Source organism: Elaeis guineensis, chromosome 11 (genome assembly GCF_000442705.2).
Source record: "Elaeis guineensis isolate ETL-2024a chromosome 11, EG11, whole genome shotgun sequence".
Taxonomy (NCBI): domain Eukaryota; kingdom Viridiplantae; phylum Streptophyta; class Magnoliopsida; order Arecales; family Arecaceae; genus Elaeis; species Elaeis guineensis.
The window spans coordinates 101,833,721-101,847,095 of record NC_026003.2 but is presented as its reverse complement, the minus strand read 5'-3'; the positions used below and the strand labels follow the sequence as shown (position 1 = coordinate 101,847,095).

Genomic DNA, 13,375 nt, shown 5'->3' with positions numbered 1-13,375 from the left:
TGAGGCTGATCTGTGGAATCTCTCCTTGCTTCTTCAATCAAACACCTACTGTAATCAGCCAAGGCTTAGTAGCTACAATCTTCTGCCAGGTGTAGCTGAACTCAATCCAGAATCTTGCTCCCATTCTTGCATCCCTATCCTAATACAGTCACCCCATCTTTGACTATACTTTCAATGCTACACTTAGCTCAAAATATAAATGTTCTCTTTATATTTTTTTAATCTTTTTGAAAGATTAAAGGTGGTCTTGTAGGAATCTGCCCCCGATATCATTAAGAGAATAAAATTCAATAAACATACATAGAAGAGGGGGAGGAGTGGCACTAAAGTTTCAGAAGGTTGCAGATTAGAGTAAGGGGAGACCGTGGTTAAGTGGGACTTAGCATCAATAGGAGATCTGATGAACATGCAAAAAATATAGTGATTCTCATAATCAACATCATGACAGATGTCATCACAACTGTTGGTCCTCACCAAAGGCTGTTTGTAAAGCATTCATCAACGGATAGGTCCATTGCTGTTGGACAGACAGAGTACAAACATGAGAACAAGGTGGGGTCTCACGCACAAAACAGGTGGGGAGCTTATCTTCTCAACCATTAAAAGATGCCACCATAAAGGTACATGCATAATGTGACACCTTTATCTCAATTTTAAGCCAAAAAGTATCCTAAAAAAACCAAAATATCTCACAAACAGGGCAATGACCCAGCAATTGGCATGACCATTCACATTGACAGTGGCTTCAAGCAGGGGTTTGATGTGGTGAAGCATGGTTCAAGCTCAATTTGATTGGAGCAGTTGGGCGCCTCTCCAGTCTAGGGGAAGTTCTACGAACTTAGATATGTTAGTGCCTCGCTTAAAAGTGATTTGGTGGCAACTGGCAATGGACTACCACCAAATCACCCACTATCCTAGAGGCTGATCTGTCAAGAGATCCTTTAACCAAAGAAGTTCACCCTGAATTTATTTGTATGAGCTATCTAGCTACTGTTGCTCACCAAAAGCCAGCATTTGCATCATTGACTACTGGAGGATGGCACATGCAACAGCAAACTAGAGAGCATAGAAATGGGAAACTTTACCGACCCTTACCCTTTGGAGATTGTGATTAGATTTAGAGTTGTTTGTCTCTAAGTGCTGAAGTCCTGTTGATGAAGGGCTAGGCAATGTTATCAACATCTTGAGTTTGCACAGAACTTTTATTATTGAAGTTGCACTCATTTCTTTCTTCCCTAGAAGGCAGATGCAGTCCTGTGTAAGCAAATTCCAGCCACCTCACAGCTTGGCAGGTAAGCTTGTGAGCATCCAATCATCCGAAATAGATGGCAGGCTAGCTTGATAAGCTTACAATTTGGTTAAAAAGGGTTACAAAGAATCCCCAACTATGAGTGGCATATGGGCATTCAAGGAGCAGATGACACACTGTTTCTAGATTTTGCTTGCAAATGCCAATTGTTGGACCAACCCATCCTATCTGTTGAAGCCTATATCTCCGATAACATAGCAAGCTAGGAGGTAATAATTGTTACTTTTTGAGGTAAAGATGCCTGTCAGATGTTAATGGCCCAGCTAGTGAGCAGTATGGAAGGTTGAGGAAAAAAGTGAGAGCAAACTGAGAACTTTAGATCAGTGCTCCATTCCCATCTGATGCTATCAAGATCCAGGGAAAGATTGAAATTCAGTAGTTGTGTAGAGAGATCAAGGTATTAACCGGAACAGTGGAGGCTCAAGATATCCCCTGAAAAGGCCGGCCAAGTATGGAAGCTGGCAAGCCTTTTTAACAGTGATTTGAGGATTATAACAAAGCTGAAAATGTTATGAATATGAGTGTTGGAAGGTTGTCAATCTCGTCCATGGATCATTCCACAACAAAATTTTAAGCCTTCCCCAATGAAAACAAAAAGGAGTTCTTTATCATTTTTCAAATCATTATCCTGGGTCTGTCACCTTAGAAAACAAACACTCTCTAGAAAAACCCCATTCTACAAGCTAAACAATGGCAATGACTCTACCAGATCAGCTTTTCAACCTCAGTTTAAAAGCCTTCATCCAACTATTTGTGTTGTGCCTCTAAATTCCTCGTCATGATTCCTTGACGGGGTGTTTCCCCTATTAATACAAGCCTGCTTACACACAATGATTACAAATAGGTGCAAGACGCCATCTAGCTGCGTGTCTCAAGTGGTTGCCCTCCCAACTACCTAAGGCATTACCAGCTTCTCCAGGTGGTTCGGTTGCTAGGCCAATTCCTAAGTGGTCAACCTACACCTGATGGAGGCACCTGGATCCTTTCTCAAATTTACACCCCGATTCCTCATCTTTCCTGACCCTTCGACACAAATCCAAATCCAAGCTTTTATCTCCACCTTTAGATGTCTTGTTGTAATTTTCTTTATCACTTCAGCTTATAACCCACTACTTAAATGATAAAATACCATTTCTCAGGGACTGTATTGCTGGAGAACAAGTTCTTCAATTCACATAAACAGAAAATGCAAACTACCAAAACAAACCTGAGTGTTTTCCTTATAACATAGAGGTGATAGAGAAGTAAACTCGCCAGAGAAGATGACACTTGGAATAAGATCTATTACATTTCATTTTTCCATCAGAAACCATTGAGGAAATTATTAATATTAGCCTTCCAATTCCTACAAGTGAAGATTTGACCAGATTGGCCATTTACTCTGGATCAAGTTCTCACAACACATTTCAGCTTATAATTATTATGCACTCCTCGTCAACAGTGATTCATCCTATTGGGAAATTATTATGGTTAATCAAAGGAAGCAAGTGTTCCTTTGGAAGTGCATAAATGATCAGCTTTCCACCATTCAATTTCTCATTTTAACATTACAATATTAATAGTGGCATGTGTACGAGGTATGGCTTTTATTCTGAGTCTATTCATTATATTCTTGGTGATTATGGAAATATTAGTCTTAACTACACTTCTTCAAGCTCTAAATATGGATAATTAACTCCATCACCAAATCAATTTGCCAACTAGTTGGGAGGCTTAAATTTTGGTCATAGGGCTGTTATGAATTCAGAAGGTTAGAGATATCTTACTTTTGCTGGCAGTAGCTTTGTCGACTACAATAAATGGGTCCATGAGCAATCTACTATTGCCCATGCATTTCCGCTTGCAAAGGAACTTTTGAGTAACCTGGGAGCCAGAGTTGTCTATGATAATGCAAGTAAAGACTTGATGTAGGATTGGGGAGGTTAGAATATACAAATAAGATTATACTTCAAGAGTTCAAGTGGAAACGACTGCATGAGAAATGGAGGACCAAGATATACTATTCATTTAGAGGGATCATTGTCATCACATCTGAAAAGCCAGGCATCAGTGGCTTGGTTATGGCACGCTCTTGTATTCATGCACTTGGTCCATTTGAAACAGAGGCTAGGTCTACAATTGACAACAATAACTGGCATTATGACAAGAAATTCAGAAGTTTGAAGTACACTAAGATAACTTGTGGTAAAAGGAGAACAGCCTCCTTCGGCAAATTGCTACAGATATCCAAATATGATTTTTATTTCTTTTAAGGAACCCAATATTGGTGCACCCATCATATCTATTGGTACCAGCAAAAGCAAACCAGCTGACTAGATTTTAAAATCTTCAAGGGAAAATGAATCCATGTATTTTTTGGGAGTTCGAGCAAGCTATGCCTATGGGGTTTCATTTACCTCCTTTGAGAGGATATGATTATAACATATAATCAACATTGAATGAAATTGCCTATGGGCCCCCTCGTACCAAAATACAAAAAAGTGAATGAAGAAGAAGAGAGAACTAGAATTGCTAAATCAATAAAGTTGCAAGCTCCATGAATATATAGAAAATAAATCAAGTATCAAAGTTCTGAAATTCATATAATGATATTTTAAATACTAACCTAAATGTTAGCAAACCACTGCTCATGAGGGTTATGTGATAGATATTGGAAAAGAAAGTAGATCAGTATAATAAAAAAAGGATAAATTAAAAAAACCCCATTGAGATTAGAGCTAAATTACATTGACACCCAATAGTTTGAAACATATATGCTTACCTCCCTAATGTTTATTTTTTATGTAACACTTTAACCTTTGACTTAACATAACGTAGGTCAAACCGTTAGACCCAAATACTATATTAGAAAAAATTTTCAAAATAACGAAAATGACCAAGGCCCACTACCTCCTCCTTCACTGACCTTCATAACAGATGGTTGTTGAGGTCTTCAAATACCTCCTCCTTGTCCCACTCCAGCTCAGGGCCATCTTATCCCCCTCCTCGACCTTGCCCACTACCTCTCCTTCACTGGCCTGACGAAGGCGCTGCGATCAACCCCACCAAAGAGCTCATAAGGGAGCTTTCCCTATTCTCCTCTTCTCACAGGCTCCACCAATGATGTTACCTTTGACCTCCCAACCAAGGATCTCATGAAAGACAAAGGGAGCTTTCTTTCTTCTTCCTTCTTGTTGGACCCCAACGATGGCGCCTTCAATTCCCCCCAATCTCCGCACCAACACCGCCATCACAAGCAAAAAGCTTATCACCCTCGTCCATGGTTGCGCCCCCATCTTGGATTACATGGCGACCATCCTAGCCCCCATCATTAGCATCATCCCCACCATCCCCGCACTACATCGCCATCGTCATCCAAACGGCTTTCCGAGGATACTTGGTGCATTATATTCTATAAGCATTTATTTTTTATTTTTTTCTAAGTATAGTAGATAACAGAGATGGATGAGTGTTGTTAAATGGTTGGTTAAATGATAAGATTTGTGCCCCTTCCCTTCTAGTTTACTCTTTACCTTTTGGGCCTCACTGTTGGGTAACGGTGCAAATGCCGGCTACTTCATTGGAAAGAAAGGCGGCAGCTCATGGTTTACGACAGTCAAAAGAGCCTTCAGATTCCCCTTTAAGGACTCTAACAGGAAGCCCTCAAGACCTCACGAAGATCCAGACCATGACGAAGACAAGACAAAGTCACCCCCACAAACCATTTCCTCCCCCCTAGCTTCAAACTACTCTTTCTTCTTTTTATAAGTTGCTATACTATGAATCTATTTGGCTAGTGGCAGAAGAGGGAGAAGAAGAGATGGATATTTCGGAAGGCTTCAAGCCAAGAGCAGCAGTAGATGCAGCAGGAAGTGGAGGTGAGGTTGGTGATAGCATCATCAGCGGCAGCCACCACCGCAGAGAAGCGGCATGCAATAGCGGTGATGATGGTGACTGCAGCCACAGTGGAGGCAGCCGTCACAATGGCCTAGAATAGAGATCACATATGTGCTCGATACCGATAGGGAGGGAAGGATGACGACGTTTGTGGAGGTAGTGAGGCAAACGGAAAGGCCGTGGGGGAGGAGGAGGAGGGAATGGAGGTGGGCAACAAGGGCTGGCTGAAGAGGAGAGAGGGAGAGGGGAGGGAAGAGAGTTCTTGGAAGGGAAGAAGAGGAGAAGAAAGAACGGTCGATGTCAAGAGAAGAAATACGAAGAGTATTTTTGTCTTTTCATTTTATGTAAATAATTTAACTGATGCCGTTAACTGCCTTGGGTGTAAGTGTATATTTTTCAAATTACTGTATATAATGTAATAAAAAAAAATCTCAAAGAATTTTTGTAATTTATCCAAAAAAAAAAAAACACCAATGATTGACCCTCATTAGGGGAAAATGATTCCATTTGAATTTTCAGCTTATATGCCTCCAAGAAGTTCTTTATATCAAATTTAGGGTGTGTTTGCTGTTGCTTACAAAAAGTACTTTTGCAACTTTAAAAGTAAAAAAGTGCTCCTTGGAGAAATTAAGTGTTTGATAACAATACCTGATAAGCACTTCTATGAGAGGAAAAAAGTTCTTTTTAGGAGAAGCTAGAAAACCTAGCTTCTGGCATCTTCTTCCAACAAGCACTTTTTGAAAAGCAGAAGCAACACCATCATCTTTTCCTTTTCTTCTAGAATCTTTCAAATCTAACAAATTGGAAGGTTGCATCCTAATCATGAAATTAAATTGTATAACTCATGGTAGGTCTCTTTACCTCAATTGGCTTCATGGATTTCCTCGAAAGCCTCTTTCTTGCCTAAAACTGCCTTGGCCAAGGATTTGGCACCAAATTACACATCATATTGCAAGCTGGTCCTAATGTTCTGATATTTGGTAGATCATTCCTTATAGCCATGCACATGCCGATGATATAACGTTCAAAAAATAAATTTTGATACCAACAACTTCTATGGGAGGAATTTCAGTTTGTAGAGAGCTGCAAAGTTTTAAAACATGGATTCAATAAACTATTAGGCACTTCACAACTGCATTTCCTTTCATGGATTAGCATTTGCTTCTAGTTCCTGGAAAGATATCTTTTAACGTTTTATGTGTATATTTTATGTTGGGAACCTATATAATCATTTCTGATAAGAATTCAGCATCATGTTCCTGTATAATCTGTTGATGAAATAAAGAGTAATATTTGTGAAGAAAAAAAAAGACAGTTTAGTAGATCTTGAAATATCAGACAAATAATCTTAATTGAAGCTGGGAATGTTTAAGCATGAAAGGGTAATGTTTTTACTTTTCTACATATAAGAGCTTACCTGTGTCCCATATCGTGAGCTTCAGCCTCTTCCCACCAACTGTAAGATGTTTGATCTTAAAATCCACTCCTGTTCATAAATATTAAGCAAAAGTTAAAATAAATAAGCTAGATACAAGCTACTGGAAAAGGAGAAAAAAGCCATGGCAAACAACCACCAAGACAGATGTAAAACTGTGTTATTTATTTTATGTGCCATGTATCTTAACAACAGCAACAAAAGAAGGGTGTACTTCAAGCTCTCCTAGAGCCAACATTATCTAAATATTAAACAGCTAGATTTTGGAGTAAGCATTCAACATTTGAATCAGGAGCAGGTGTGGTAGGCTGGGAGTAGATTCAACTATGGAAGGAAACAAGGTATGAAACCTATTAAAAAGCTTAGATGTATAAGCAGGGAAGCATCTTGGTAAAATAATATTAAATATTACAATTAGTCAAAATGTGTATAGTTGGTTGCATTTTTTGAAAATTTGAAATACACAATTTTGGAGTTCAAAATAGTGATAGAACAGTTAATGGCATATTTATTATTAAACTAAGATATATTTTCATATATAGTAGTTGTGACAAAGAGATACTTGGTTTTGTAAGAGATTTAAACATCGAGCATGGATGTGGAAAGCTAGTTGGAAGATATGGCCATTAAGCTTCTGTGAAGGATCTTCATCACCAAGTCAATATGCATCTTTCTCTCTTGTTCTACGTATGGATCTCATCCTTTACAAATAGAGGCAGAACCAACCAGGGCCAAGGAACAGAACTCCAGGATACTAAATAATCTCTTATAATACCACAAAGTTTCTTTTTACCTCTTGCGCCCCCCCCCCCCCCCCCCCCAAAAAAAAAAAAAAAAAGATGCCTAATCTGGACAACAAACCAAAATTTAACAAAGTCCTTCCTTAAAATCTTAAACTAATCATGTTATTCCAATAGCTCTGCAGCACTTTGGTCATTATCTTAATTATTTTATGAACTAGACTACAATTAAAGACAAGTAAACGACAACACAAATATCCACAACCAAATACAACAGAACCTCAAAAGCTCTTAAGTTGGCTTGTTCATTAAGTATATTCCAAATTTTTCTTCCAAGAAAAGAAAAAAAAAATCTACAAATCAAATTTGAAAAACTATATCAAGCTGTGGTGGTTCATCTGAAGCTATTGTGACAAAATAACCTCTGTTGTTATACCGTTTCTACAAACCGGAAACCTCCATCTATTTATATTGAGCGATATAGCAATGCAAGCAAATCAAGCCATTATCCCCTTATTAAAAGTCTTACAAAATCAAAATCTCGCATGCACACACTAATAAAAATGGCCAATGTATCCACCTAAACCAATGGAACTTAAAGTAGGAAGTTCAATTACCACATTCTTCTTACTAGATATAAAAGAACCAAAAATCCTACAAATAAATCCGCAACCATCTCGTCACAAAAAAATAAAATAAAATCGAGATGCCGCAATAGATGTAAGTAAATGTGTCAACTAAATCACAGATCAGACGAAGACCATATTTTTAGCATCTGACGACCAATCCCTCGTAGTTGTGCAAAGCAACAGCAGTCAATAAAATCCCACTCAACGAATCACGAAAGAAACCTGCGTCATCTGAATTCCAACCATAAAGCACAAAAATCTAACTTAGAAAGAAATCAAGAGATCATACCGATAGTCGGGGCGAGATCGTCGACATGGCTGGAGATGAAACTGAGTAGCAGACTGCTCTTCCCCACCCCAGAGTCACCAATCAACAGTATCTTAAAAGCGTAATCGTAGCTGCTGCCAGAACCAGCAGACGAACCCATCTATATATTATAAAAACAAGAACCCACAGGCGCTCCTACTGATTTCTCCCTCTCTAATTCTCAGTCTCTCAAGGCGTTGGGGGTTGAGGTGATGGTGGTGGTGGGGTTGGTGAGAAGAGAAAGGAAAGCGAGCAACAGAGAGAGAATAAAAATAGAAATACAAAAGGGGAGAGAAAGAGGAAGTGAAGGAGAGAAGAAAAGAGAAAAAGAAAGGCAACGGCATATTGGCTATTGGCATCCACACCCCGCCAACCCACATGGAGCTCTCTTTTTTCCTTTTTAGAGATTCGTCCATCGCCAACCGCACGGCATTTGTTCTGTTTCCAGCCGTTTTCTATCTCACATATAAAACCTTTTTTTTTTTTGGGTCTTTTTGAGAGAGCGCTCATAAACTTTCAAAATTAATATTCTCCACCTTCGCTACGTTTATCCTCGGGGACCAACCTTTCTCCTCCTCAGAAGGGAACGAATAACAAGCTTATCTTTCAAGCTGTCACAAAAAATTTTCTCATGACGGTGATTCTTAGATGCATGGAAAGTGATGCATTAGAGGAGCGTCAAGTTATTAAATTTTGGTCACGAAAATTTTATATTTTCATACGAGAGTTTGGGGAGTTAGGACTTGGGACCAACTTGAGACAGATGGAGTTGCTGTCGGGGGCAAACGGGGCCGGTCCTTCACATATTGGCTGTGCTGGTGATGCGCGTGCGAGAGCGAGCGTTCCGGTGGGGACAGTGGGTTTTTTAAATTGCTGGCCTGTACACAGGGACAAGCTTAGAAGTTGGGCTGCTGGATTTCTGGGACACTGGCTGCTATCACATGCTTCCACGTGGGGAGCTTTTTTTCCTTTTTTATAAGCGGAGAGATAATATCCGCAGATATGGATGCATCAGAAAAAAAATAAAATAAAATAAAATAAAATATCCCATATATACCATATGTAAGCATCTCAAGCTTCGTCTGCAAGATCTCTCCCACCCTGTTAGGGTCCCGATAAATGTGTTTGACTTTCAAGGAGGGGCATTCCTTGATCATCCACCAAAAACTGCGCAAAAGAGGGTGGATACTCACCGACTCTGGATCCACCTAATAACCGTAGAGGAGTCTCCTTCCAAAACCAATCGATTAGTTCTAATAACCTATCTTATACAGTTCAAACCACCCCAACTCTGTCTTATGAACCATGGAGTTCGTAATCTAGCATTCTCCTCTCGCCGCCATAAAGATAGAATCAAGGCTTTGAATATAAAAACTATGCTGCCTCTACTACCACTATCTACAATGCTATCATCGAAATGGATTTGAGGAAACTCGAAGATGGAGGCTCTTAGATAATATATACCAACTGGATCGCTGAACCAGCAGAAGAAGAATCCTAAATGTCCCAAATTGCTACCATCCCCCCCCATTGAGAGAGTAATGGATAAACTGTTGAGCTAGAACCTTGGCTCTTTCCAATATAAACCTTGCAGATAGGCTAATCCCCTCTAACACTACACCATTACTAGCAAGGTAGATGCTATGGACACTGTACACTGCTTGGATACCTTGTAATCTGGTGGTCTTCTCGGCCTTACTCCTTCGCACCACTTGGAGGAAGGTTGGTCCAGTGTTGAAACCTAAGCTAGTGCTAAGTGGTAGTCAGCTACCAACATCCATACTTGTGTCATCAGCCAACACTAAAATAGGATGTGCTTGATAGTCTCCACCATCTTACTGCAACTAGGATACTCTATGGATATAGGCATCCTCCCTCATTGAGAACCATCCTTATGGGTAGATGGCCCCAGGCCACCTTCCACAAAAGGAGGGCAATCTGAGATGAACCCCAAGTCTCCAGATGTAGGATCCATCCAATCTTTGGGGCAGATAGCTCCCACATATTGGGAGGTATTGAACGCACAAGATATTCTCGATGTATTGCATTGTATGTGATATGGATGATTGATCCCGTAACGTGGATATGGACAATCCTCCATAGAGCCTGGCACACAAAGTGACAGATAAGCACACTAAACCCAAGGTTCAGATTGCATCTTTCATGTAAGAATTGTTTTTTAATTACTTTTAATTATATCAACCATTAGATCACATTTATATAGATCTCAAAGTATACTCTAAATCACTTTATTCTCCATCTACATAGATTTTGGTGGGACTATTATGCAATCCAATGGTGGATTTATATGGAGGAAGGTAATTTTTTCTTTTTGCATGAGAGATATATAACCCATAAGCATGTCCAACAAGTAATGCCCAAGGACTAATGTAGTTGCAAGCTACATCATTAGGATTGGACTCCGAAATCCATTTTACTTTGTGCAATAACTTAAGGCTAGCTGCACCATGTACCAACTTGGACCGGGAGAAGAGAGAATAGTAGCGGATACCTTATCTCTCTATCTCTCTCCCTTTTTTTTTATTTTTTCCCTCCTCCCGAAAAAGTCCTGTGGCTGATATTTCATGCTAATTTATTGGGCCCTTAAATAATCACTCCTTCTGGTTTGGTAGAATTTAGCACTCACTCTTTTGGGCAGCAAAACAGCGGTTGTTTATCGACGGAGGAAGAATCACTCTCCATTTTCCAAGCAAGAGAGAGGACCATCGGGTGGGGCTTTTGTGGCACGCGAGTGAGGTTGAAATAGCGAGGGGTTAGCTGGTGGGTCCACTCGAGAGCGTGAGCACGAGACGACCGCCGCGCCGCGGGATGGTCAGGGATGGTAAAATATGATTTAATTTATCAGATTTATGTTTAATTTATTTAAAATAAATTTAAATTTGATTTAAATAGATTCAGATTATAAATAGATTGATCTGTTTAATATATTTATTAAACAGATCGAGTTTGAGTTTAAATTTTTGAAACTGTCCAATTTTTTAAATTTATTTATAATTTTTATTTAAAATATTTGGATAGTGAGCCTGTGGCAAATTTGAGTGATCCATTTGAATTTTGATTCATTCCCATGAATCCATGAAATTTCAATAATTGATTAAAAGCTCGAAACGTGACCATCGAGGTCCTTCCGTGATCTGTCACTGTGCTTCGTCTTTTTTCTCTTCTCTTTTTCCAAAAAACTCTAAAGGTTAAATTCTCACCATCTCACCCTCCGTCACCTCCCTCTTCCATGTCAACATGCTGAAGCTCTTGAGTTCCTCCACACCACCACCCCTATAGCCACTCACTCTGCTGTTCGCTCCCATCAACCTCTCGCACTACTCGCCGCCATTGCTAATTATCGGAATGAGCTCAATCAGCTCCATCCACAACCAGTGGTACATCATTTTTGTGAATCAGCCGACAGTGCATCCGATGGAGGCTCTCCCTTCGCCAATTTCGATTATGCCCTCCAATCTGCTCAAGAGATTTGGTTTAACATGGTCTCCGTCCCCTCCTCCTTTCTCACTTCTATTCCCCCGTTCCTCTGTTGATCCATCTCTTCTTTTATTTCTATAGATCGATGTGAATAAATGGCTCAAGGCCTTCGCCTCTCATCCAGCAATCGACGCCGCATCTCCCTCCATCTCCAAATTAGCCTTTTTATTCGTGGTGATCATCTCCAGGTGCTAGGTGGTGGAGCTCCGGGCAGTGACAATCTGTGGCTTGTGGTTGTTTGGGTGCTGATCTGTCTAAGTGAGCTCACGACGAAAGTGAAGAGATCCCTCTCCAATATTCAGATTTTTTTTATTTTTTTAATAAAATTATCTGACAAATAAATTATACAGATCTGATTAGATAATTTATTTATTAAATAAAATAGATTCAAATTTTATAATCTATTTTTGTTTGATAAATATATTGAATTTAGATTAAATTTTTTTTTAAGTCAGTCAGTAAACGATCTTATCCATTTATATCTGATCCAATTCTATTGTCATTCTCAACATCAAAGGATAAATCTGGGATAAAAGGATGAGTTGTCATCTTGATTGAACCAACCATGTCTTAGGGGTACTACCAGTGGTTGTACCAAAAAAAAAGAAAAAAAAGTACTATTAGCGAGATGTCGTCAGCAATTTAATGGCAAAAGAAGCAAAACAGTACCATTAGTGAGATGTCACCTTAAATTTAAGTACAAAAGGTGCAAAGCAGCTGATGAGGATAGATTTTGCCTTAAAGAAGAAAAGTTATTTTCTTGATGGAATTAAAGGAGAAAAGTAGATGAGCAGTTACGTAAATGATCCCCCTGGGTGGTCCTTATTCGAACCTTCAAAAGGTTTGTTAGGATTTGACGCCTCGAGATTCAGCCCACATTGAGCCCACAGCGAGGTTCGCAGTGAAAAACGGAGTCCAACGAGACCAAGATCACCTAAATCGGAGCTCGGATGGAGGAGATACGAACTTTTGAAGTCGGTACGAGAATCGAGGCGGCGGAGGACCGCCGGCGACCGGCGGCGGGCGGCAGCGGCACGGCCGCAGGCGACGGCGCACGGGACGCGCGTCCCAGGCCCGCGCGGGACGCGCGACCCAGGCCCAGGCCCGCGCGGGACGCGCGACCCAGGCCTGCTGGCCCCTTGCCCCGGTCCACCGTGGACCGAGTGGTCCACGGCGCGGTCTGTGGACCGCGTGGGCGTTTCCCACGCGTTTCTCGCGGTCCACGGTACTATTCTATGGATCGGAGCGCGATCCAACGGCCCAGAGGTCTCCCGGTCTTGATCCGACGGTCATGGGGGTTTCTTGGCTTTGTTTAGGACTCCTAAACCATCTCTAATCAAGGTTTAAAGTCTCGTTTAAGCCTTTAAAAGGCCTGATCGTGAAACAGAGAAGGTTGGGGTTCGGTTTTCTCGCCGTCGTACGAACCAGAGGAGAGAGAGAGGCGTGAGGCGCTGTGAGAGAAGGAGCAGGAGGTTCCTGGACAGCGGTCGCCAGGCTCTTCAGGGGTTCAGGGGGGTCTCCAAGAGAGAGAGAGCTTTTGTGAGGGGAACTTTATGTGAGAGAGAATTGGGTGTACAAGGG

The 13,375-nt window shown here is 40.6% G+C and overlaps 1 protein-coding gene across 1 annotated transcript in view; it reads right to left on the bottom strand.

The window, feature by feature from the left end:
* Positions 1-8,566, bottom strand: part of LOC105034506 (ras-related protein RABC2a) — a 48,718-nt gene extending 40,152 nt beyond the window's left edge. The window contains exons 1-2 of the mRNA XM_010909698.3: positions 8,279-8,566; positions 6,603-6,671 (exon numbers count right to left, since the gene is read on the bottom strand). Of these exons, the coding sequence (XP_010908000.2) occupies positions 6,603-6,671; positions 8,279-8,417 (208 nt within the window). The 5' untranslated portion in view covers positions 8,418-8,566. The remainder of the gene's footprint in view (positions 1-6,602; positions 6,672-8,278) is intronic.
* Positions 8,567-13,375: the final 4,809 nt, after the last annotated feature.